Source organism: Dermacentor albipictus, chromosome 8 (assembly GCF_038994185.2).
Source record: "Dermacentor albipictus isolate Rhodes 1998 colony chromosome 8, USDA_Dalb.pri_finalv2, whole genome shotgun sequence".
In the NCBI taxonomy this organism is placed as follows: domain Eukaryota; kingdom Metazoa; phylum Arthropoda; class Arachnida; order Ixodida; family Ixodidae; genus Dermacentor; species Dermacentor albipictus.
In genome coordinates, this window is record NC_091828.1 from 69,033,617 (window position 1) to 69,057,405 (window position 23,789).

General features: G+C 44.7%; 1 protein-coding gene across 1 annotated transcript in view; it reads left to right on the forward strand.

The window, feature by feature from the left end:
* LOC135914501 (uncharacterized) overlaps positions 1-23,789 on the forward strand; it is a 45,490-nt gene that overhangs the window by 9,767 nt on the left and 11,934 nt on the right. Inside the window, exons 2-6 of the mRNA XM_070522860.1 lie at positions 3,614-3,795; positions 7,053-7,082; positions 11,997-12,098; positions 15,196-15,219; positions 16,985-17,092. Coding sequence (XP_070378961.1) covers positions 3,792-3,795; positions 7,053-7,082; positions 11,997-12,098; positions 15,196-15,219; positions 16,985-17,092 — 268 coding nt within the window. The 5' untranslated portion in view covers positions 3,614-3,791. The remainder of the gene's footprint in view (positions 1-3,613; positions 3,796-7,052; positions 7,083-11,996; positions 12,099-15,195; positions 15,220-16,984; positions 17,093-23,789) is intronic.

Genomic DNA, 23,789 nt, shown 5'->3' on the forward strand with positions numbered 1-23,789 from the left:
GAAACGAATGGCAAACTGTCACAACAACATCCATTTGTGTCATTTGATTTAAAAATTTAGCATTATCGCTACTCTGCTGTATTGTTCATTATTTACTGCGCTTGTTTCAGCCCAAGTATTATGTTTTCTTTTATGTACAATCTGGCAAAAAAATTGCTGCACTTTTCTAATGCAATTTTACCTTAGATCTTGCACAACCCTGACAATGGTAATGCACTTGGAATGCATTTTCACTGGCACTAAATGAGAGGCAAGAGGATGTGTGCACTGCCACTTTGTTTAATTGTTGTTGTTATAAGAACTTAAAGCGCTCTCATGGAAAGAATTTTGTTTGTGAGTGATACCTAGACCATCTTCAAAAGAGACCATACTCACAACTACGCGGTCACTTATTGGGATTTACCACATGAAGTATTGGTCGGTGAACGACATGAATGAGCGTATGACGTGAATTAGGACAAGCAGACGTTCCTTGCTACCAGCACTCCGATGTCAGAAACATTATATGGCCAATGCGCATGAAGAATGTTCTCCAGTTTCTGAAAGACGACTTCGACGATACTTCAAAAAAGTTCTCTTCCGTAGAACTCGAGCGATTTCCCATCGATTCTACTTCAGGTTAAGTGAAAGTTGCTCTAAGTCAGAGTGGGCACATACCTAATTCACTCATCTCGCTGGTCGATAAAGTGTTTCCGTGAAAGGCGTTCATTGAAAAGCGCCACGTACCCTATGCATATGTAGTGCAGCTTGCGAAAGCGTCGGATTGCTGTCATTGAGGAGGCCTTGTGACATGGATTCGATTACGCACGCCACCGGAGATATTTAATGATTTTTTTGCGTTAGCAGGCTTAGGGTCTTCGCGCATTTTCTGCGGGCTGTCTGCCTATTTATCCATAACCATCCCGCTATGTATGTTACTACGCGTGCTTAACACCGTATCTTCCCGCCTGCTTGGCTGCGCAACAAAGAGATTGGGTACGTTCGGCTATTCATCGAACACCTTTCATGCCCACGTTTTCCAAAGCTGTGCAATGAATAAATACACTAGGTATCTTCCGGTTTTTAATGAGCCACTCGAGAATTTGGGTTACTGAGTATGTGGCACAAAGTGTGCGGCAAGTAGGAGAACAATTATCGGCGTTCCCAGGCTCCGGAGCACTACAATTTTAAGGTTTAAGGGGCCCGTGTCACAGAGAATCCGGTGTCGGCTTCCAGCATAGGAAATGGTTCCGGTAAAACGATTTTCGAGCAACTCATAACCAGGCCGCCCAACTAGCGCAATGAAGTTACTTGACCAATTGTATTTCTCAAGCTTGCAGACGTAGAAAAATCGTAAAGTACGACATACGCACAACCTACAGACATGAGAGCCCTTGGATTGTAATTTGAATGAAAGAGAAAACACGTCCTGTTACGCGAAAACTCACACCTCTCTTCCTTCGTTTTAACCATTCGTAGACCAGCGACGGCGCGTTAATATCTAGGAGTCCACGGAACGACGTGCCCGCTTCCTCGAAACCCTTCTAGATGGCGCTCGCTTCCACCGGAATGCGGTTGACGCAAGAGGCCATGTTTCTACCAGAAAGCCCGGCTTCGTGCATAACATTTGCCGCGGCCGTTTCCGGTAAACGTCGCGGCTGGACACGCTGCCATTTTGCCCGGAAGCGTGAGAAGCCGTCAGAGATATTGGAGTGCTTTCGCGTTCCGCTCCTAAAGGCGATGCTCAAGCGGCCTCCTAATTGTTTCGTCTGGGAGGGCACGCGCGGATTTATCGGCAGTGTCACTGGATGGCGTAGCGTGGCCACAAGACGGAACGAGAGAAGAGCCTAATTTACGCGCGGCGCGTTTTACCCATTCGCACGCAGAGCGTTTCCATGCACCTCGGAGCCCACGCGCAGGCGTCGCGACGGCTACACTAGATTGCCGCCAGTGCTGTTAGCGAAGCGCGAAATGCGAGTCCCGTTGTAGCAAACGCCTCACAGGCAACTGTTTTCGACAGTGGAAACAGGTTGTGTTGCTGTATTGATCTAATGATAACCCGTTACCGCCGACAGTCATCGAGAGAGGGGCTCTGCCACAATTCTTTTATATTCCTTTATTCAGTTGAATCTACGCTGTCAAAGTACAAAATGTTATTATGTTTAGTACTCGCCCTATAGCGTAGCAATTGTAGTGTTCTCCTTTACCACTACCCAATCCATCTGCCGTCGAATACCAATTTGCAAGGTTTAAGACACGAGCTGAATTGGGGTGAGCAAGAAGCGGTAACGGCAACAATGGAACAATGACGCCATCGCAAAGTCACAGTCGTAACTCCGTCAACGTCCATTGTCATCCTTCAGGCTTCTTGACACTGTCATTTTTACGGCAAGTTTGATGGCGCATATCTCCAGTATGGCGTCATTCTGTCTGGAAATTCATTCCAAGTGGACACGCCCCGCTAAATCACCGGCTGTAATTCGCAAATTGCTATATAATAAATAATAATGCAGAATATAATTAGTGACGTTTTGTTAATTACTTGACTCCGTGTTCTGATATTCTTGCTAGTAATGTCCGCTTCTCTGAATAATTAAAACCAAGGAATAGAATTATGTTATCTGCAGGCGGGTTATTTTTATCAGTTCCGTAAAACTTAAAAATGATGGCGCTGCAGAAATGGGCACACCATATATGCATGCAATCAAAATCAGGCACACTATTCAAGCCTGCACAACTATCACAAATATTTCCCATCCGGTAGCCTCCTTTCTTGGAAAGTACAATAGGGATGTTGGTGTAGCTGAGGCTAGGTGCATAGTTGTATAAGGACGATTTCCTTGATACGTTCTGAAGATTTTCCATGATCATTCATTTTAGCTACTAAATTTTTCTGTATAGTGCGTCTTTTTAGACGCATACAATTATTTCCTTAACTCACCCGATCTTGTGCCGATTCCCAATGGTTGCTTTATCCACTATTAGAGGACAGTTTACAGGGCACGTTCGGCTACTTCAGTTCAATTGTCATTTGGGAGAATTCATTATAGTGACTCTCAGAATTTATTTACAGTTTCCTCAAACTTGCAAGGCCAGGTGTTCAAGTTGGGGTGCATTTTAGCAATTGGGGTGTAATTGCTGTCACATGCCAAAGCTATTTGCACTTTCTTTCTAGCTCCAAATGTTTGGTATATAATATATTTAGAATTATTATATAATGTAATATATTTTTTCGTATTCTGTTTCTCCAATAAGTCTCCGGGCATGAGCCAAGGGCTTAGGTGACAAAAAAAGCAAAAAGAATTAAAGCTGCCACAGAGATGCTTGCTCAGCCGTGCAGGAATTTATAGTTGGTTCCGGAGGATTTTCTGAAGTTGTTTCTAGGTTATTTTTATTCAGTTGATCTGGACCATTTTACTAATTTTAGAATAATAGAAGTTGCCTAATACCATCCAAATCTTGCCCAATCATCCGCGGTAGGTGTACGCATTCAGTGCAGAAAAATCAAACCAAACCCACGTCAGTGATCTACGACAGGTGTTGTACCTCACCGTGAATCGCTGTTTCCTTTGCGTTTTTTCTCGCTCCCCTTATCCTTTAACATTTAACTGCTATCTCCTTGACCAATCTCCAGTAGTGGGTAAGCGCCACAAATGAGGAACAACCAAGCAAGCAAGTGACCGGCGATCAAAGGAGAAGGAAAAGAAGCCAGTACTCAGCGAGGTCTCAGCCACGGCGTTTGCTCAAGGTTACTGCAGGATTAGGCCTCTTTCCAGTCACTCCATTGAACCTTCGTGGTTGCGGCACCAGAGATGGGTAAGTGAACGTTAACTATAGAGCTCAGTGTGCTTCCTCTTGTAATAAACGACGCCTCGACAGGTGTGCAGTCGACAGATACCGGTGTCGTGCTTAGCGTTGTGCTTTTAAAGGCACTGAGGCACGCTCTGCTGGGCATACACCAGCGACAATACTTTCTTACTTACAGTGCAATCAATACGACAAAAAAAAAGAGCGGTGATATGTTTGTTCACAACACGGCTTAGCTAAGTTGCGTTGAGGCCATAGCACGCGCACTGAACGCGTATTCTACGCCGAACTACCAAATCCGCGTGTGCGTGAACAGCCATTGCAGCTCATGAACTAGAAACACCTTCTTTATTGCGATACATTGAAGTAAAGCTTGCGAGAGGAAGGGAACAGGTCGGGTAAAAAATATTGGTCCCAAGAGCCATCTTTAACCCGAAAACGCTTTCAGCTATGATGTTGCTACTCTTAAATGGCTCTTGAACATCCACTGATAATGAAAGAAAATGGGGCTCCCACGCTTTGAAGGTGGTTGGCTCGCGAAACTGTGGTATCACGTGATCAAGTACAACAATGTGACCTTGCCTTGAACTGGGTCCTGCAAAGCCTGAGCCCGATGTTGTTGTGCATAAAGACGTTGCTGTTCCTTACTTCGCTCATCGTATTCGCGCTGCTCTTCGGTAGTCCTAACTATGCATGGCTCTTCCATAGCGCTCTCACAAGGTTTTCTATTTTTTTACATATGAAAGTGCAGTGACGTCACTCTCTGCTTTCTATGCTACACTTGCCGCTTCTCTGCAACTGCCTTCTAAGGAGCTTGGAAGGCAGTTTGAGTTTTCGGCTGCGGAAGCGAAGAAATTCCTGGACTCCAGTCGTATACAGCTCCGCTGTTTAAAAGAAACTGCGCGCAGCTCTCCGGACTATATTGGCTTTTTCTTCACCCGCCGTGACCCTAACAGTGCCGAGCGTGTGATGTCACCAAACCTTGAAGGTAGCAAAGAAACCATTTACAAGGGACATTTCCTATCCGCCTGCTAGCAACACTATTACCGTGCACTCACACGCCGCCCCTATTCGTCTCTCTCAGTTTCCTGTTGTGCCCAATCAACCGTTGTCAACTTGTGTCGTCTGTTTTCCACCGCTCGTGTGGCACCTAAAATGTGTAGCCAACACGCGCGAGTCTTGATGAGCGGCAGTGAATGGTCGTGTCAATCAAGAAGGAGTGACAGGGTGACGTTCAATACCGACGTAATGAGCACGTGTCTTCTAGATGAATGCAATGGTAGCGAGAGATGGCGTCCGCGGGGGATGTGATGAATGCGACACAGAAACCAATGGACCGCCTTTGGCATGTGAGTGGGTTAGGGGCCCTTTAACAACAACGGGAGCCAATGAGGGGCTCAAGAGAATTTGCTCTTTTTGCTCGAGCGCGCAACAGTGATGTCAAGATTTTAACTGCGGCTTCGCTTCGCTTCAATCGGACGCCAGACGCTTGGTGACGTGTCGACCGAGAGCACTGCATTACTCATAATCACCAATAGCCAATGTGCAAGGAGCAGTCACACAGTGTTTTCCAGCAGTTCCGTGAATATGTTCTTTGAGTTACACATAGGGGCTTCCACATGAGCGCGCTTTAGTTAATGTAAACGACATAGAGGTGCTTTGAAATTTGGGTATTTTTCTAAATAGGGGCTATAGAAACTGATCGACATCTTTTACCTGCCGACTACACTATGCAAAATGTTTACACCTTTTGAGGCGTATCTTCACTCACAACACTAATCATCTGCCTTTCTTGAGTTTCCTTCCGAAAAAAATGTGCGGTGGCTACATTCCTTTCGAGAATGCTATCTCATGATGGGACAGCGCACATGCCGTTCGTGACCTATAAATACCGGGCACCCAGAATTAAAGAATGAAAACACGCAAGCAAGGATGATGAAGATAATTGTTGTGGGAGAAGACAGGCCCAAAGGATGTAAACACTTTTAACCGCGTATTCTCCAGCTTAGTCCGCCTTCCTTTAATTTGTACCAACCTTAATCTACCATAATAGGGCACGGTTATTTCACCGACCCTGTTTATTATAGCTATGCACCGGGTACCAGAGCACATTGTGGACGTACCGGTCCCGAAACACGCGGTGAACGCCGGCGACGTCACACTGTGACGTCACCGGTGTGTGACGTCACCCTCATGCAGCTTCACCCGTACGAAACATCACGGTCACGACGACGGCACAACTCCGCCTGCAGTGTCCATATAATTGATATCGCAAAAAACAAATGTCTTCTAGGCACAACCTTTAGAGCGCTGTGGTTTCATTTCGCGGTGTTACGCCTTGTATATTTAATGTCAGATCAAACATATGTTGCTCTGGATGTGAGCACAGGCGCATGCTGCGACTCGGCGTTATCCATGCCATCATGGATTGCCCTTAATATACGAAAGAAGTATACCGAATCAAATCATGCCCTCCGATACCACACCAACTGCCAAATCTCCGAGCTGGTCCTCATACTATGCCCAGCCTGCATTTGGAACACTGCCCCTTTACGTGCCAGTGTTCTGCCCGACGTACATCAACTGCTTTTTCCATGTGATAGTTTCGTTTCTTGCGATAATGTGAAAGGTGAGCCCCTTAAATACTTTAAATATCTCATATATATATATATATATATATATATATATATATATATATATATATATATATATATATATCATAAGCAGCCAACCAACAGTGAGACCAAGGACAACTGTCCTTGGTGTCAGTGTTTGTTGGCTTCTTAGGATATGACTAATAAAAATTGGGCCCCTCGGTGAACCCCTTTTCTTCTCGTTTATATATATATATATTATCATTAGCCCAACATATACCTACTTAGCGTTTCACAAAAAGCTACAATTGAGGGCCAATGCAATTTGAAGATCAGTTCCACATGAAGAACTACCAGACTAAAGCATAGAAAAATAAAACAAGAGAATAAAAAAATTCGCCTGGCTGCTGAATGCGCTATACATTGGCTTCGTGTCCTGTTTCCAATGTTGGGGGCCGTCCTGCCGCATTCTAGTAAGATTAAGAGACATGCAGCTTCAACGTGAAAAATAGGCTACCTAAGACAGATTACGTATTGGTACTGCTCCCGGCGTTTAGATTACACAGTGCCGCCGGCCAAATTCTCAACCAATGCTTCAAGAAGTGCATAAAGCCTGAATCTATATTATTTTACAGTTGAGCGAAATTTCTTCTATTTTCTTTCACTTTACAGGGGACGCAACGGAAGAAACACGGGAAAGTGGTAAGTTTATGCATAGATAACATATCAATCCTGCACCACGCATGGTCGACAAAAGAAGGGTTTTGGATTTTCAAACGCTTTTCCATACTTTGGCCACTGGGTTTCGTGCAGCACCAAGTATGTCCATCTGAAATCTAAAGTCCTGGGACATTGGCGTTCCCAACTTCAATGATCACAATCTAAACGTTACATTTTTAGAAATATGTGCAAAAATATATTGGCCATAAAGGCAATAATTACGAAGATCACGGAAATTGATCGCATATTCTCACGACAGTGTCCAGGTCAGCCACATTCTTCCCACCGATTAATAGCGCAAATACGTATCTTTAGTTTGCTTACAAATGTGTGCGCAACACCTTAAGCGTTTCTGTTCCCGCTAAGGAAACACGCAGTAAAGGTTTAATAAAATATGCCGTTCCTTGTGCCAAAACCAGGATTTGCTTATGATACACGCCGAAGTGAGGCACGATAACATTGCCAACTATGTTATCTATGACCTGTCTCCAATGCGCGGTACACGGACGTTTTTGCATTCCGCCCCCATCGAGATGAAGCCGCCGCCGCGGCAGAGATTTCATCCCACCACCCACCTCCCGCTTAGCCATCACAGCGGCTGATCCAAAATTCCTATGCAAGATATATATATATATATATATATATATATATATATATATATATATATACATATTAAAGAGTCGAAAAGTCATAAAGTATAAAAGTCATAAAAGAGTCGAAGCAGTTGACGATGAACAACACGGAGTCCGAGCCGAAGCCAACGGGAGATGTGTTTCGTGTCTGTCTGCGCGAGCCTTGGTGATCGCTTGCGCTTTATTCTGTTTGCTCTGTGACGTCTTTCGCTTGTAAGTTGGCGGCGTGCAGATAGCCGGTACTTTTAACGAAGAATGCGTGTAAAAAAGAATAATAATATTTGGGGTTTTACGTGTACATGCCAAAACCACTTTCTGATTATGAGGCACGCCGTAGTGGAGGACTCCGGAAATTTTGACCACCTGGGGTTCTTTAACGTGCACCTAAATCTAAGTACACGGGTGTTTTCGCATTTCGCCCCCATCGAAATGTGGCCGCCGTGGCCGGGATTCAATCCCGCGACCTCGTGCTCAGCAGCCCAACACCATAGCCACTGAGCAACCACGGCGGGTTAAAAAAAAATGAAGGCTGGCAGTAGCTCGGGCGGAAAAACTTTCGACATATCGCCGCTGAAACGTGCTATCCTCACGGCAACTAAACAACATCCTGTGTGTGTGTGGAAACGACTGCCCGAACAGACTTCTTGTCGCTGACTGTGTCTGTCGTGTAGCGATTGCAGGACAATTAACTGTCGTGTTTTGTGGATCAGTGCTACGAGCCAGTGCAACTGTCGTGGCATTCTAAAGCGGCGGTATGGATCGTGACGGTGAGTCTCCTCGGTCGTGTTCGGGCTGCCAGCGCGTGATCTAATCTCGCGGCACACCAACATAGAGCATAGTGTGCGCGCATGTGTGAATGCGGTTCACCGTTCTCGTAAACCGTGCGACATCGTCACGTAAACTTGAATCATGACGCGCATTGTTGTCTTTATGCCACTTCGCCTCCATGCACCGCTAAAGCCCCGTAAGCATTAGAGGAACCTTTTACAAAACGCACGTGGATTGGCCTGGCTATATTGCACTTTGTTTTGCTGGTAATCCGTGCATCGCTTCTGGCATCTTTCCTATGTTAATTTGCACTTGTGTGTTTTTCATCAGTAAAATGGCATCGTCGGTTACTGAACCACCTTCGAGTGTAGGGGAAGCTTGGAAGGAATGAGCTCACAGCTGAATGTCATGTACTTTGATTTGTTGCATTCTATTTTTATTATCTTATGTCCAGTCAGTGGCAGTGGCTATGCAGTATTTGGTTTTAAAAGCAGAGTATTGCAGGCACTTAGCAATACATTCATTCACATGTGTAATGCACAAAATACGATTAGAATATGCAGAATTGGAAATGACTTTTTGGACATGTTGTAAAGCGCAGTTAACGACGCGCGCACAAACACACGAAAGTATAAAAGGAGAATTCACTGCTGAAATTGACGAATGTTTATCGCACGTAACGCAATGCGGTTATTTGTCAGCGAGTTCATGCGCTTCTGCCACGCTATTTGCTTGCATGCTTAGTCCACGACTGCATGTGCTAAGTCAACGGGCTCATAATGCACTACAATCAATAATCTCCACGCACCTAGGCCGTCTACATTCACGCGCGCCAATGAAATACTATCAAAACTCTACAAACGCGTGTGCACGTGCCAATGGCATACTATCACAGCTCTACACACACGTGTGCACTTCTACTGGAACCTTTGTATAGCTTTACGTTACCTTACTCGCATAGTCGTGCAGTTACCGACGCTTCAAGGTTTGTTGGTCCAATTGTGTGCAACCATACTTTTGTTCTGCTTAGGTTCTGTTTGCCGTGCGGGATACGAAGTAACTTCTTGCCGTCCTCCGTCCAGTTTCGGCACCCACGCGCATCGTAACAACGCATTTTGGCCCTCCCGGAAGGAAATTATCGCAGCAAAGTGAATTGCACAACAGGCGAAACGCGCGCTGTTCGCCCGGCGAGCAGTAACTTTCACGGCGGCAAAGGGTCGGAGCAAGGTCACATGTCACCGATCAGCCTATTCCTGGCGTCGTCGACTGGATAAAAGCCTTTTCGTGCTTTAAAATTATTGAGGGAGTTTAGTCGATCAGCGCTCGCGGTGCAGTGCAACCCCTTTGTTTGCCTCCCAGAGGCAAGATATCGAGCGCTCCGCCGCACGTCGTGTGCTAAACTAGTCAGTTTCTCACGCACGTTTGTGTGTCGAAGCCACGCGGATAGTTATTTTGTGCCACGTTCGTCACCGCGGCGCTTTGCACGTGCTTTTGACGAGCTCGGCACGCGGCTTACGTAACTCACCCGCAAGCGCGAAGCCATATAATATCGGGAGCCTCATTGGAGTTCAATGCAGAATGTATTGAAATGCCTGAAAGAAATACGCCGCCGAGCACGCCAGTTCGCGGACGTGGGGCGTATATAAATCGTGACATCATCTGACTGCAGGGAACGGGGAAGTTTCCCCTCCGGACAGTGGCGTAGTCAGGGTATAGGCAGACTGCGCTTCCGCCGCCCCCCTCCCCGCCTCCCCAATCATATTTTTTTTTCGGCGGGCGCCCTACCCTCTATTATGACTGGCTCGTCGCTTCTCAACAAAGGCGCATAACCTTTGTACACCTACCCGAGACAACTACAGGATCCTACACGCATTCAGGCACATCAGAGGCCCACTCAATGTAATTCAAACTCGATCTAACGAAACCCCATTACAGGATGTTCCCGATATAACGAAGGAATTTACAATTCCCGGTAGATACTCATACGGTTCAGTGTTTCCATCAACCCCAATTAATGAAACAAACTTCGCTGAACTCGATTTGAAGAAGTATTCCTTGAATAACAAAAAAGCTGTGATTCTTTTGTAGTCCTGATTTGCATGGTTTCTTCTTCGACCATGCGCTCTAAAGTTATCGCGTTAAAACATCTGGGCGCCATGGTCACATCCCTAGCTTTATTTTGACGAGGCTGCGCGCCACGCATAAGCACGGAACCGCCGACTCAACAGGGGCGGCGGTGGTTGCTTTCGTTATTTCACGGTTTATGCGACAGATGGCGGGAGTGGCAAATACATTGCCGCACTTGCATTTCGGTGTCGCTATGTTATAATTTGAGATTTCGAGGGTCCAAAAATTTTTCCTCGAATTTGCGAACTTCCCGATTTAAGGAAATAATTCGAGCGTTTGAACAACTAAAACAAGCACAGTTTCAACTGTAGTTGTAATACGGTACACCAAGCATGAGAAACATAATATAATTATTGGGCCCTTATGCCCCCTCTCACCCCCTCCCCCCCCCAAAAAATAGTGCTGGCTACAAGCCTGTCTCTACAGTTATCGTGCCTCGTGACCATAGTCCAGGCTAAACAAGGCGCGTGGTTTTAATGTCCCGCTAGTTATCGCTCAGGAGTACTTGGATTTACAACAGTGTCAACAAATGTAGACACTCGTAGCAAACTGGTTAAGACCACTGGAAAAAAAAACTGAATTTTCTGGTATTGCCGTTCTATAGGATAGTGCGAATGTTTTCCCTTGCGGTAATGACAGTAAACGAATTGCATTCTGCATTGCATGAATCCGAGAGAAACAAGTTCCTCACAAAGGGTTATCGCTTTCTTGTAAGTGGTTACATACCATGAACAATAGAAACTTTTCAAAGTTGTCACGTGAGCATTTCTGCTTTACACATTTGTCAAACTAATGGCAGCATTGTTCATTGTTGAAATGACATCGAAGTGCTAGATCCTCAAGCTCGGGCTTGTCACTTAAATTGTTTAATGACAAAAGCCACGTCTTCAAGTTGCCTGTCATAACAGGGGCCAACTATACTCGTATGTTGTACATGCAAAATTGCTACGCTGCCAATAATTGAGAAAGCTCGTCACAGGAAAGCTAGCTTTAGAAATCTAAATAAAGAACAAAGTATTCGGTAGACGTTCAAGACACTACAGATGCAATGTACTCATTACCTTTGAAACCATGGAATAAGGTCACCCACAAAAACGAAGCAGTGTCTATGCGGTCTGCGTCATAACTAGAGCCAGGATGGCTTCATAACACAAGAACTGACTGTTCCCACATACACCCAGAGCCTCCTGATGCGTTATGGGAAGTTTCCACATCAATAGACGCCCTTTTCCGCCATAGTATGGTGTCCCCTTTTAAAGGAATTTTATTTCTTTTATTGAAAGCTCTCCTACCAAAGTAGCTAGGAGGAGGAGGAGGAACTTTATTATTGAAGAAACCATTGCGCGGTTTATTCCTGGGTGATTTCCAGGACATGGCTCCACTGGCGATCGCGGCTCGCCGGGCCTGGTCGAGGGTCGCCAGTTGGCTTCCCAGGTCCAGTTCGGAGAGTCTCGCCTCCCAAGGCCACGTAGTGAGTGTGTGTGTTGTGACTCGTGGCGAAATTGCGTCGCCCGGACGGTCGGTGTGGAATGAGGGGACAGGAAACTACAATGTTGGGATTTCCCTTTTTTTTGCGTAGAACGCAGTCTTAAAACGCACTTGCAGACATAATTACCAGCGTGAGCACGTTCCATTTGAATATAATTTCAACTTTAGCTTAGGAGCAACATTTATGCAAAGGCTTCCTAATGAAATCATGTAAGATGACACCCTTGCGTCATATTACCTACATGACATGGCTGCATATTAGGGCAAAAACCTAAGTGGCTTGTTGCAATGGCTCATACCTGAGAAAAGCGGCGTATAGTCAAATGATTCAAAAAATATCATCAGCAATGGCTCACACCTGAAACGAAAAGCATAAACCAGAATGTCTCATTCGCCTGTAAGCAAGCAAAGATGCAATGGCTGAATGTGAAAGAAGAAGCGAAAAAAAGGAACGAAATGCAGAACGAAACAACAAAGAAGGAAAGAACTAAAGACAGAACGGAAGTACCCTCAGATAAAGTGTTATGTGCTCGCATGTGTCGTAGTAGAAATCGCCCGACAGAGCAATGTGTTTACTTGACACTGCAAGTTCTTATGTCTTACGACAAGTCCGACCCCTCCGGTTGGAAAACTTGATGCATTACCACTTGTGCAGGAGGCTTTCACCTTCACGTGTTACAGGAGTGTAACAAGCTGCGAATTTTTTGTACACTGTGCAACATGGAGTCCTGGAATTCATTTCGATCTCGTACTTCAGACAAGGAACTCGGTCTAAGCCAAAAGCATTTGCGCTTGGGGTATTAAAAGCATTCTGTTTATTTGACTCTTCACCACGTGATTTTCACCAGCCCCTCTGTTCACGAACTGTATTGTTATGCTGTTCGTTTTAATCAGCAACTCCGTAAAAACACTTCGGAGTATAGATATGGTAATATTCTTTTGATCAGAGACGCAAGTAGACGCCCGGTGAAATATTATTATTATAGAAGCATACTTCAGGAAGGATCTTAATGCTTTCGCAAACAACCTTTGTATAAGATCTTAGAACTTTATATTTTATTTTATTTTTCATTTTATTTATTTCATACTGCAGACCTAAAACAGGTCCAAGCAGGGTGGTTACACATAGCAATATTACAATGCATTATTCAATCAAGTGAGGTGGTAAGATACAACAGTAATACAATGAGTCAATCAATTGAAACAGGCAACAACGCGTTATTCCAGTCTGTTATAGTTCGGGGAAAAAAAGAATACTTGAATACATCCGTCCGTGCAAAATAAGGTGTTAGTGAATTGGGATGATGGTGTCGAGTAAGCCTAGACGTTGTACTGAACAGATACGATGCAGGATTAATTGGTAAGTCTCCATTAATAAGCATGGTAAGAAATCGAATTCTTAAGTGGTGCCTTCTCTGCTGAAGGACTTCAATGCCACTATCACGCATTATTCGTGAGGGGGAATCATAGCGAGAGAATTTAGAATATATGAATCGTACGGCTTTTTTCTGTACCCTTTCGAGACATTTAATATTTTGTTTAGTAAACGGGTACCAAACAACACATGCATATTCAAGTTTAGGTCTAATTAATGAATAATAAGCAAGCAGTTTTACATTAGGTGGGGAATTTCTAAGTTTATGCCGCAAAAAGTATAATTTACGTAAGGCTGAAGAACAGATATTATCAATGTGTAAATTCCATGATAAGTTGTTAGTAATTGTGACGCCCAAATACTTATATTTTGTTACTTCCTGCAAGGCCAACGAACCTAATGTGTAACTAAAGGTTAGCGGAGCTTTCTGACGAGTGAAGCGAAGAAAGACCGTCTTTTCAGCGTTCAGCCGCATTCCCCATGTTTTGCACCAATCAGTAATGTCAGCTAGAGAAGCATTTATATCAGTTTGATCATTGGTTGAAGTCATTTCCCTAAAAAGCACACAGTCGTCAGCAAACAACCTAATTTGCACGCTGGGATGGATTGAAGTAGCAATATCATTTATATAGAGTAAAAAGAGCAGTGGCCCTTGGACACTTCCTTGAGGAACTCCCGAAGTGACCGGAAGACAGCCAGACTGTTGCTGATTAATTTCCACGAACTGGCGGCGATTTGTTAGGTAGTTTGCTATCCATGCGATTAATATTTCAGGGAGCTCAAAATGTTTAAGTTTTAGTATTAATTTGTCATGTGGAACTGTATCAAAGGCTTTGCTAAAATCAAGAAATACGGCGTCAATTTGACCATTTTTATCGAGGCATGAGGCGAGTGAATGAATTACGGTGACAAGTTGTGTAATTGTTGAATAGCCTTTTCCAAATCCGTGTTGAAAATTAGACAGTATCGAATGTTTATCTAGAAATTCGTTAATCTGATTGGCAACAATATGTTCAATTAGTTTGCAACATATCAGTGCATTACGTAATCCAATTTACCAGTCATACTTGTGAAAAGGTAAGCTTATAAAAGATAACTAAAATTGATATTTTCTTGACCTTTGTGCACTGAAATTTGCTCTAGTAAAATTATCACCGAAAATTGAAAGTTCAGGTTCTCACGCTTTTACTTTTATTTATATGTTTAGCAAGTACATCGAACATTTTTAGTCTCAGTTATAATCTCTGGCTGCCCATGTTTCTTACTTCAAATTCAAAAATGTTTTATTTACCTACTACTTAATGATCTCTTTCAACATGCATCCTAATTTCACGTTCGTTCAGGCCTCTTCCGTTCCCCCCCCTCCCACACACACACACACACAAAAAAAAACCAGAAAGATCTGGTTTGGGCAGACCGTAACCCAAGTATTAAACATACCTGCAACCTTTGTAAGTTTATGGTGTGAGGCGGAACAATTTTAATCCTAAAAGAATGCGACGAAATGCGGGGTTTCTAACACCAGCTTATAGCTTCAGATTCACACCTGAGAAATTTCGTTTTCGTAGAAGCTTCGCACAGGTCTTCGGACGATGCCTTGGCTTCAATCCTCTGGATGATATGCCGCATTTTAGTTGCAGAGTGAAGGCGTTACTCGACTTTGCTTTTTCACTTTTTTGTCGCTCTTTGCTCCTTACCGTTTCAGCAGTCGCCACAAGTGCGGGTTTAGGTGAGTCCCACTAATCATTTTCGCACTTTCTAACCCCTCACAACTTTACTGCTAATAATAGGTTAAGAAATTTTCATTTACGTTCGAAAACTTTCAAGAAAATTGCACACTGCAGCAATTGCAATGCGCCCGCTTACTGCTTTCTGTAAACGTAGGAATTCGTGCAATATTTCAATTTGTTAAAGCAGAAAGACAAGGTACATGCCTTCTAACTAATATTTTAGATTAGTCATGAATCTCATGACCCTTTATTGTGACGGTATTCATCAAAGGCGAGAAACATGTATTCCGAATGGTGCGTTCCAATAAGTAAAAATCTTTGTCTAAGGTTTTCTTTTTATTATTACAGAAATAAAACAATGGTAGGAACGGCGTTTCTGCATTCATTGGTACAGCTACACATGTGCGTTACCTTAATATGCGCGTCTTTTCTTTCTAAACAGCAATACTTACATCTGTGTCTCTGGTCTCAACCTAACACCGGGTCTTCGATTGAAATGAAGGGCTATTTCAATTAACGTACGCAAATCCTTCAAAAGAAATAAGCGTGTTGTACGCCTATGCTGCCAAAGCTGTAATATTTACTGTGGCACTGAAAAGCTAAGAGTACATCTTTTCTAATATAAAAATATGTTATAACTATAATTATACATATATGAAGTTTTAACATAAAAATATAAACCATGTTCTAAAATTTGGGTTTCGATCGGAACGGCCACTGATACATTTTTATGGCTCACTGAGAAATATTCTAATGTTCCTCTTAAGTACAGATTGATATTGGTGCTTAATTGTGGCGATGCTCCTAAGAATTCTACGAAAGAGACGAACAAAATTCATTTGCTTGTGGGTGCTTGCGCTCAAGCCTGTTTTTGTACTCAAGCACGCTTGAAACGAATCATCAATGCGACACGCAGACGTATAAAAGCCGTGAGCAAAGGAGACAAAATAAGGACAACGGTCCTTAGTGGCTGGATATGTTAAATGGGCGATATAAAATTTGCGTAAAGCTGTTGCGTGGATTACAAAAGCATTTCTAAAGCCGTATTAGAAGATTGCAGGCACACTTCAAAGGCGTGCATCTTAGCCTAATTTCGGAATACTTTATATGTATTAAGTGCAGCATATGAAATTAAATGATAGCATTTATTCCTGCTTTGGAGAGTTTGTAAAATATATTTAGGCCTCATTATTACTTTGCTATGATTTATTTTAAAAATATAATGCAATATAATCGTAACACTGTTTCTAAATGACTGTGAAGAAATAACCAGACAGACGCTGATGCCAGTGTCCACAAATTATATTTTTTTAGTCAAGCTCCCTCAATAAGGCGGAAGACTTCTTCCAACTAGTCCTCTACTCACGCACTGTCATAGTGCTGGTCGTGTCGTCATCATCTTTAGTGAGCGGACCATTGTGGCACGTAGTATTGCACTACAACTGGACTAAGTTCGTCCTTCTTAATTCAACAAGTGTCATAAAAACTGGTGCAGTAGTTGCGCGGGGAAAAAGCTTCCTTTTACATTAATTTATACGGAACCTCCCACTATTAAACTTTCTCAACTGAAACAAATTCAACCTAATTGAAAAATTATATGAAACCGGTTATTCGCGTTTTTACGCTATTCCATATTACGACGCATCGTTTAAGCGAATTATTACATTTTTTGCACTAACGCAGTGCGAGGAATATATTGGTTGATTAGAGGGAGGCAAGCATTTAGCCAAAGGAATATATTGATGGAAATATTGTGGTTCGCAGGGACGAAGAGGAAGAATACACGCAAGAAAGCATTTCTGTTCTGCTGCGCCGTTTGCCTCATCGCGCGGTTCATAGGTCTGCTTTTATGGGCATCCAGTTTGAGTCCGGGTGAGTGATGCTGTTTTGATCGGTATGAGTGTTTCTACTCAAAGGCCAATAAAACCCGACGAAATACCGATAAATGATGCCGGTAACTGGAGACAGCGAATGCAAAACCAAACTGTTGACGACAATGGTCCCACTCGGTGCGCTATCAATAAAGGCAACGTTGTGGTTTGATGGTCCCATGGGACAATATTCTGCATGTACGATATGACGAAGATTTAGGCTCATGAGCATAAATTTCCTGAGACTGAATTTTTTACGGATGCAGATCCCACAAATGCTCTTCTTTAACAGCGGTAACCATTTAACAGGTCATAAACGTCATGCTAATTGACGATGACATCCTAATTACTGCTGCCGCTTAGCACGTGCGTTGGCGTTAGGTTTTATTGGAAATGTTGCTTAGCAGAGAATCATTCCTCCACTGAATACTAAGGAATCACTTTCATTTTCACGTAGACTGATCTTTTGAACGGCCCTGATTTTTTTTAGCTTCTAGAGTCCGCGCCGCCCGGTCAGTCAGACGGTAGTTATCTCATCTGGTAGGGCATAGGAGACCGGCTAGTATAGCGAAGAATTGATCCACAGAATGTTGGGAGTTACCAAACCTTCCTTCTGTGTAAATAAAAAAAAAACATCAAATCATTACACAAATCTTTAAAAATGACCTCGGCTCATTCGAATCTTTGAAGCATCCAGGTGTCGTAATGACTAAGGGTATATATCGAATGGCTCTATGTTTCTTTATAGATTTCATCAAATCTCTTTTATTCGTGCTACACCTCTTTTGCATAAATAATTATGTGCCACCGAATTTCCCACCCTACATAAGGCGAAAGCGTGAAGCATTGTTAATGCCAGAGAGCCCCATTTTCTCACGTATTCTGAATTAGTCCCCACGTAGAGCATGAAACATGAAGCAGAGTGTCTGCTGAAATTTATCTATAAACCCCACCGAGATTCATATGGAGTCGCGTATATGATATGTAATTATATGTACGTATTGACACGTGTACTTGTTTATCTTTCTCGGGTGACCGCGTTTCACGGTCGAAACAAATGTTATCGCTCAGCTTAGAACGCGCCTGCATGTATCGTAAGTTTCTGGAACGTTATCGATGGTTCAACCCGCTGTCTGTGGTCAGCTAACCTTGCGTAATCTGATTTCTTGTATGCGCGACACGACTTGTGTAGAACTTTCTGGAAGTTACGCAGGCACTTTCAATTTTTCTGGAACCTCCGATGACTCAGGTATAAAACCTGATAAAACCAGGTATAAAACCTGAGCCCGGTAGATCAGATTTCGGTGATCGCCGACGCCGCTATCGTTGTGCTTCGAGTGTAGCATGTTTTTGCGGGTATAGGTTAACCAAATAAAACTTAGTTTCATCATTCACAGTTTCGCTACTGTGTTCTTTACCGTCACTACTACGTGACATCTGGTCGAGGTGCTTCACATTCATGTCCCGGACGCCCCAACAAAGCCGTGATCTAAACCTGAACCAAGAAAACAACACCATGGTCACCAACGAACAGAGAGGTAACCGCAGACTCCAAGGGCTGCCCGTGGAACACGGACTTTTGCTTCAGAGGAGCAGGGAGATTGTCGCCAAGTCAACAACAACAATGGCAGCTTCAGCGTCCGCCATTATCCTTCAACAACCCAGGGAGCCACCCACCTTCCGTGGAGCTTCGTCATACGATCCAAAAACCTGGCTCAAGATTTTCGAAAGAATCTGGACCGCTGTGGATAAGCTACGCCACATGGACAGGGTTCAAGAATCGGGAGTCCGCCCTTAGAACGTGGGACCCGTTTCACATTAACCTCCTGAGGACTTTTACCAGCGTCGTTAGGAAATAAAGGTCCGCAATTCTGTTGGATGCCTGAGTGCAGCTATATAACGAGAACGTTGCCATCTCTACGGAAGAAATGAAACATCTATTTCGCCGCACCGAGCCGGAAATTTGAAGTAGTAGCTTAGCGCAAATAAAACCACGGACACAAGGAAGACATACGGTTTGTCCTTGTCTGTCTTCCTTGTGTCCGTGGTTTTATTTGCGCTAAGCTACTACTTCAAATATGGACGACCAACTAGCCCAACAGTCGACCCAGAAATCTTCGAGAAGAAAGTCAGGCGTGGTGTGAAGCAAGAGCTTTCGACGGAATGATACGATGGCCACCGAAGACCATCGAAGAATTTCTTCTCGAGGCCAGTAGCATCAAGAAAACAGTGCAAACGCGGAACCGACAATTCTACCGCCCCATGAATGTAACCAACTATGCCGCAGTTCAATCTGTGGGCACCGAAGACCTGCGTGAGACTGTCAGAGCGATCGTGCAGGAGGAGCTTCAGAAGTTCTCTCATTCGACGCAGCTTCATTCAGCATCTATTGCAGAGATCGTCCGCGAGGAGATTCAGCTGTCACTTCGAGTCCCCAAATTACTGCAGCCTCGGCCGGAAGCGAAGACCTACGCCGCCTTAGTCCGCCGTCATGCTCCCCCTTCCCCGCCCGCGCCAGGGACCGCCAGGGACCAGCTTGCCCTCCCGTCGCCCAGCGCAGCTCCCCGAAGAAGACAGATGAGAGGCGCCCTCCAGACCACCACCCGCTCTGCTGCCACTGCAGATAAGTGATCCACGTCTACTGCCGTTGCCCATACTGCGACCTGGGATAGTGAGGCTGCTCTGTCAACGCGCCGTGGCTGCAGCTTCGTGAACGGCCTCCTGATATCGCCGACTACACCGCCGAGGAAAAGTGGAGACTCCGACGACCTACGCATTTGCCGTACCCAAGACGCTACCTGTTGCCACAGCGCCAACCATATACTGGATCAGCCGGAGCCGGTTCGTAAGCCCCTCTCCGGAAAACTAAATGCAGCAACCAGGTGAGATGTGATTGGTGTACGTCGAAATACCAAAGATCCTCCTCCGACGATGACGACGGCTGAAGACATATCTCCACGACGTCATAACGACAGGTCGCCATCCCGACAAAGCATCGAAGCCAAGGATACGCCGACAAAAGAATACGTGACGTCTACACGTGCCATCTACAGAACAGCCCAATGCAGCCATAATGTGATGCCATGACCCAACTGCAATGCACGAGGACAATTATGCACCTCGACGGGCTTCTCAACGGCCACAACACCACCGTTCAAGTACATAGAGGAGCCGACTAAACTTGATCAGTGTGCCCTTCGCCGCCAAGCTTAAGAAAGCCAAGGCGACGTGGAATGGTCCTCACATTCGGTTAGTTGCAGGAATCCTTATAACGAGGACTGGAATCTGCATAGCAAGAGTTAGAGTGCTTGACCGCACCTACACTGCGACCTACTTCATCCTTCAAGAGTCCTCACACAGCGAAATTCTCGGCATGGACTTTACGAATCATCGCGGCGGTCAGTCACCTAAAGTCAAAGTCGATAACACTGTCCAGAGACCAAGCCAAAGCACCGGAGACAACTTGCAGTCAGCATCTCGCCTCGCTCCAACATTGCCATTCCGTTGGCACGGGAACACTCGCAGACGTAGAAGGTGTCATCTATGTCGACCAACGATTACTGCTCGCCCTTGAAATTCTGGTTGAAAGAAGGATCACTCGACTGCACGGAGGAAAAGTGGAAGTGATGCTGACAAACTTCAGCCAAGAGCTCAATCACATCAGCAAGGGCACGATGATAGCATACATCGATGAAATTGTGGAAACCCGAAAGGAGTTTGTCCTCTCGGATTCTGCCGCATCCACCACGACGACCATAGTTTCCGAACCAGCCTTCAACATAAATCCATGTCTCCACATCACTAAGCAGCAAAAACACTGCTTTTTCGACGTCATCGAAGATTGGGCAAACGCCAGTTCCAAATCATAGCACAAAATCCGAAGTGTGTGCTCGACAACTCCACCAGAGCCCTTACCGAGTTTAGCCGCAAGGACGTTTAGCCGCAAGGAAAGCAACAAATCGTTAAAATTCTGGGCGACGACATCACCCAGCCGTCGAAAAGCCGGTGTCCATCTGCTGGTCTTTGTGAAGAAAAAGGACGGAACCCTGCACTTCGGCGTCGATTATCGTCGACTGAACAGTATAACAAAAAAGACGTATACTTCGTTCCACGGAGAGACGACGCATCGGATCTGCTCTGGAACGCTAAATACTTCTCGTCGATGCATGTGAAACTGCCTTCTCGCAAATTGTCGCCGACAAGAGGGATCGTGAAAAGACCGCCACCGTTACGCCGGACAGCCTCTATGAGTTCAAAATCATTCCATTCGGACTGTGCTGGGCGCCTGGAATGTTGCATAGCGTGATGGGCACGGTTTTCGGAGGGTTCAAGTGGCGCACCTGTTTCGTCTACTTAGATGAGTCGTCTTGGCCGGGAATTTCAACGATCACCTTATTTGGCTTGGGGCTGTTCTAGAGGGCAGCAAGTAATAAGCGCTCACTCTGAAGCCGGAAAAGTGCCGCTTTGCCAACGGCGAGTAGTGTAGTAGTGAGGTCAGTGCCCCTCTTACTGGCGCTTCATCAAGCACTTTTCACGCATCGCAGAGCCATTGACTCATCTAGATTAATCCGACGTCGAGTTCAGCTGCGGGACGCCGCAATCTAAAACATTTGAAGAATTGAAACAACGCCTGCATTCGACACCCATGCTTGTACACATTTACGATGACGCCGACGACACCGTACACATTTACAATGACGCCGTACACATTTACAATGCAAGGCCCGTCGGGCCCGGCGGAGTGCTTGTACAGTAAAATGACGGACTAGAAAGTGTCTTTGTTCACGCTAGCAGATCGCTATCGAAAGCGGAGGCCGATTATTCAGCTATGTAGAAAGGATGCCTTGCCATTTATTGAGCAATGGCAAAATTTGGCCCATTCCTAAAGGGCAGGCCCCTCAAAGTCATAAGCGAACCCCACCCATTGTGGTGATTGATGGCCTTCACGGATCTTTCAGGACACATTTCACAGTGGAGCCTCAGGCTGCAAGAATTAGATATCACAGTGATTTACAAGTTCGAACATTAAAAGTTCCATGCTGATTGCCTCTTTCGGGGCCGCAACGAGCCACGACTGCAAGACGAAGAAAGCGACAACACATTCCTATGAACAACACACGCAGATGAATTCGCCGAACAGCAACTAGCTGACGCTCAACTAAGAAGCCTTGTCGAATACTTGGAAGACCTGACAGACTTAGCCCCGACGGTGTTTAAGCGTAGACTGTCATAGTTTACACTGCGGAAACTAGGGGTGTGCGAATATTGAAATTTTTGAATACGAATCGAATACGAATAAGGCGAAAAACTGTCTTCGAATATCGAATCGAATATCGAATATATGTGTACTATTAAAAAAATTGCAAAACGAGGTAACAATAGCTTTATTACCCTTTTAAAAATAATATTGCATTTTACGAGGCTGCTTCAGGTTAAAGAGGCACTCATTCTAGGTAATGCACTCAGGTAATGTAAGGTAATGCTATGTCAGGTAAACGCTTGTTACAGATTATCGCGAAGGAAAATTGACTGCTCAACATGTTCAGAAAGTAAAGGCTCTCTATGCACTGTGACAACATTGGTCTAGGTGACATATTCTAGGTGCATATTTTATTGCGCATACTTACAAAGCCCGAAAGTACATCATATATTGTTATGAAAGAGCCCTAGAATAAAGCTTGGTAATAAAAAATCGAAACTGATCATGTCTCACGGGCTTGATGCAGATAGACTGGGACAGAGCGTACACATTCATAGTAAGGTTCGTTACAGCACTTAAGATCCCAGTGCTGTAACGCTGTGTCGTCGTTTTGTACCTTCTTTTGTCCTTGTTTTGTGTTGCGCTGTAACGAATCTTACTATGAACGCCAACCAACTGGCCCAACTTGTCATCTTGATGCAGAGCATACAGATAATGAGCGGATCATATGAAGCTCTCAGTGAATAAACATGTCCTTAGGAGAATGTGGAGCAAGCGTATAATTCGTTAATTGCTAAACTATTCACAGTCTGTCCGAATATATTCGCCGTTTCGACCATTATTCGGCCGTCCTCGAATATTCGGGAATTTACGAATCTGCATTTCTCGAGTCGAATACGCTTCGAATAAGGAAAATATTCGATTCGTATTCGAAATTTCGAATATTCGCACACCCCTAGCGGAAACACATCCTCGTATGGAAGACCATTCTTTACAGTTCGTGCAAGCTACATTCTCTTGTTGGCTTCAGCACTTCGGCCACAAAACTTTCAAGCCCTGCAAGATGATCACGCAGCCGAGCACCAACAGTGTTCCCGTATACTCGCAAGGATACTACAGTCGTATTATTGGCCATGCATCCCCATCGACGTCAATTGCTACGTCAAGACATGCCGAGAGTGTCAGCGGCGGAAACGTCACCAATAGGACTAGTGAGATTGCTTCAGTCTGTTGCGCGATTAGTGCCGCGGAGCACAGGCACGCAGGGACAGACCGATACGTACAGCCACTTGCTTAGACAAAAAGAGAATGACCCTCCTTTATTGAGCCTGAACATATATAGAGACACACACACAGGTCACAGGGGGCGCCACATCCTGGTGGCAGTCTGATACCTGTGTCACACGGGCACATTTGGAAGGCCTTCCAGTCGACGGCCATCGAAACGCCACAACTCTATCGACTCAAAGGAGTTGTCGCGCTGCTACACGGCACTTTT